Source organism: Arachis duranensis, chromosome 4 (assembly GCF_000817695.3).
Source record: "Arachis duranensis cultivar V14167 chromosome 4, aradu.V14167.gnm2.J7QH, whole genome shotgun sequence".
Classification (NCBI taxonomy): domain Eukaryota; kingdom Viridiplantae; phylum Streptophyta; class Magnoliopsida; order Fabales; family Fabaceae; genus Arachis; species Arachis duranensis.
In genome coordinates this window covers 120298025-120301090 of record NC_029775.3, presented here as the reverse complement: position 1 = coordinate 120301090, position 3066 = coordinate 120298025, and the positions used below count along the sequence as shown (strand labels likewise).

General features: G+C 41.7%; 1 protein-coding gene across 1 annotated transcript in view; it reads left to right on the top strand.

The window, feature by feature from the left end:
- LOC107486408 (uncharacterized) overlaps positions 1–3066 on the top strand; it is a gene marked incomplete in the record, with an annotated part of 5584 nt that continues 2518 nt past the window's right edge. Inside the window, 4 exon segments of the mRNA XM_016106938.3 lie at positions 1–119; positions 436–2122; positions 2224–2450; positions 2536–2868. Of these exon segments, the coding sequence (XP_015962424.1) occupies positions 545–2122; positions 2224–2450; positions 2536–2868 (2138 nt within the window).

Sequence of the window (3066 nt, the reverse complement as noted above, 5' to 3'; positions counted from 1 at the left end):
AAAAAGCTTTCATTTTTACTCTTTTCAGTTTTCCCATTCCAGCACTTACTCGCTTCGCTTCACCGCTACTAGGGTTCGCTTCGCCCCTCTTTCCATTTTCTGTACAATTCTCTCTTCAGGTTCTTCTTCTTCTTCCCTTGTAATTCCTCTCTTCACCTACTATTTCCCCCCTTCAAGTTATCACATTTTTTTTAATAAATTTTTTCTCGTTTCGATTCATACACTTAATGTTTTGTTAGACTTGAATCTATGGATCTTTCAAAATCCTGCCCTTTTTTTTTCTTTCTATTTTTGTAATTAAAAGTTGAATCTTTTATATCTATTGATTAGACATAAATGCTGCATCTATTGTTTTCTGGCGTTGGAGATGATAGTTTTTTTTTTAATTTGTTTGTTTTAGCTGACCCTGATTGGTTTTTTGTATGTGTGCGTTAGATGTGTGCCTATGATAAAGGAAGAACTTGAGTAGTGAAGATCTTTGGAAGGAACTAAAGAAATAAAATTTTGGTGATATTGTTGATTAGTTGTTTTGGATTGAGATCCAATGGCATGGTTTAGAGCTGGAGCCAGCATTGCAAAGCATGCAATTAGGAGGACCCTTTCTCAGGGTAGATCCTCGTATCTGGTGTCAAGGGCTAGGGTCTTCCCATCATCACAAGCACCACCATCATCACAGGGTAGAGGATTCCACACCACTTTTTTCAAGTCCAAGGAGCAAGCTGCACCTGTACCCCGTGCTGTGCCCCTTTCAAGGTTGACCGATAGCTTCTTGGATGGGACAAGCAGCGTGTACTTGGAGGAGCTTCAGAGAGCTTGGGAGGCTGATCCCAACAGTGTTGATGAGTCATGGGACAATTTCTTTAGGAACTTTGTGGGTCAAGCTGCCACATCGCCTGGGATTTCTGGCCAAACAATTCAGGAGAGTATGAGATTGTTGTTGCTGGTGAGGGCATACCAGGTGAATGGCCATATGAAGGCCAAATTGGACCCTTTGGCTTTGGAGGAGAGAGAAATCCCTGATGATTTGGACCCTGCCCTTTACGGTTTTACTGAGGCTGATCTCGATAGGGAATTCTTCTTGGGGGTGTGGAGGATGTCTGGCTTTTTGTCCGAGAATCGTCCTGTGCAAACCCTTAGGTCCATTCTGACACGGCTAGAGCAGGCTTATTGTGGAAGCATTGGATATGAGTATATGCACATTGCAGACCGCAACAAGTGTAATTGGCTAAGGGAGAAGATTGAAACCCCTACCCCTACACAGTATAACCGGGAGCGCCGTGAGGTTATTTTCGATAGGCTTGCTTGGAGTACACTGTTTGAGAACTTCTTAGCCACCAAGTGGACTTCAGCAAAGAGGTTTGGACTTGAAGGAGGTGAGACACTTATTCCAGGCATGAAAGAGATGTTCGATCGTGCTTCTGATCTTGGGGTTGAGAGCATAGTTATAGGAATGGCACATCGTGGAAGACTGAATGTTTTGGGTAATGTTGTTCGCAAGCCACTCCGTCAAATCTTTTGTGAGTTTAGTGGTGGTCATCAGCCTGAGGATGAAGTTGGGCTTTACACAGGAACTGGTGATGTTAAGTATCACTTAGGAACGTCTTATGATCGCCCTACACGTGGTGGCGGGAGGATACATTTGTCTTTAGTGGCAAATCCTAGTCACTTGGAAGCTGTCAACCCTGTTGTTGTTGGGAAAACTCGAGCAAAGCAGTACTACTCAAATGATGTGGACCGAACAAAAAACATGGGTATATTGATTCATGGAGATGGTAGTTTTGCTGGACAGGGTGTCGTCTATGAAACCCTGCATCTTAGTGCTCTTCCAAATTATACTACTGGTGGAACTATACATATTGTCTTCAACAATCAAGTTGCATTTACAACTGATCCAATGTCTGGCAGGTCTTCACAGTATTGCACTGACGTTGCCAAGGCTTTAGATGCTCCCATCTTTCATGTGAATGGTGATGATGTGGAAGCAGTTGTGCATGCCTGTGAACTTGCAGCTGAGTGGCGCCAGACTTTCCATTCAGATGTGGTTGTCGACTTAGTGTGCTACCGTCGATTTGGTCACAATGAGATTGATGAACCATCTTTCACGCAGCCTAAGATGTATAAGGTTAGCCCATTTGGTTATTATGCCTTTTGTACTTTCTTCTTTTTATATGCATGTGGCTTTGGGACTAATTAATTGGACTTGCAACTTTCTCCCCTGTATAGGTCATCCGCAGCCATCCTTCAGCCCTTGAGATCTATCAGAAGAAACTACTGGAAACTGGGGAGGTGACAAAAGAGGACATTGATAGAATAAACAAAAAAGTCACTTCAATTCTAAATGAAGAATTTTCAGCTAGTAAAGATTACATTCCAAAACGAAGGGATTGGCTTTCAGCGTATTGGCTAGGTTTCAAGTCACCTGAGCAGATTTCACGTATCCGAAATACTGGGTATGGTACATTTCATGTTCGTTTTCCATTGGTATTTTCTGTTATCTGTACAACACTGCTGAAATATGTGATCTTTTTCCTGCAGTGTGAAACCAGAAATTTTGAAGAATGTTGGGAAAGCAATCACAACCATCCCGGAGAATTTCACACCTCATAAAGCAGTGAAGAGGATTTATGAGCAGCGTGCCCAAATGATTGAAACAGGGGAAGATATTGACTGGGGTTTTGCAGAAGCACTTGCTTTTGCTACATTAGTAGTTGAAGGCAATCATGTTCGATTAAGTGGTCAGGATGTTGAAAGAGGAACTTTCAGTCACCGCCATGCTGTAGTCCATGATCAGACAACAGGGGAGAAATATTGCCCCCTTGACCATATTGTCATGAACCAAAATGAAGAGATGTTCACTGTCAGCAACAGGTAATCCTTCCTTTTACAGAGATGTAGTCATCTTGTTTGCCTTTGCCTGTCTTTTGGGAGTTCCAACTTCCAATTTGAAAATACATATGCCGAATTTCTTTTAACTGATATATAGTCATATTATTTTATTAAATTGTTATTTTGGATTCCTCGTGCTACTGTTATTTTTATTATAAAATGAAAAAGTCAATTATAGTA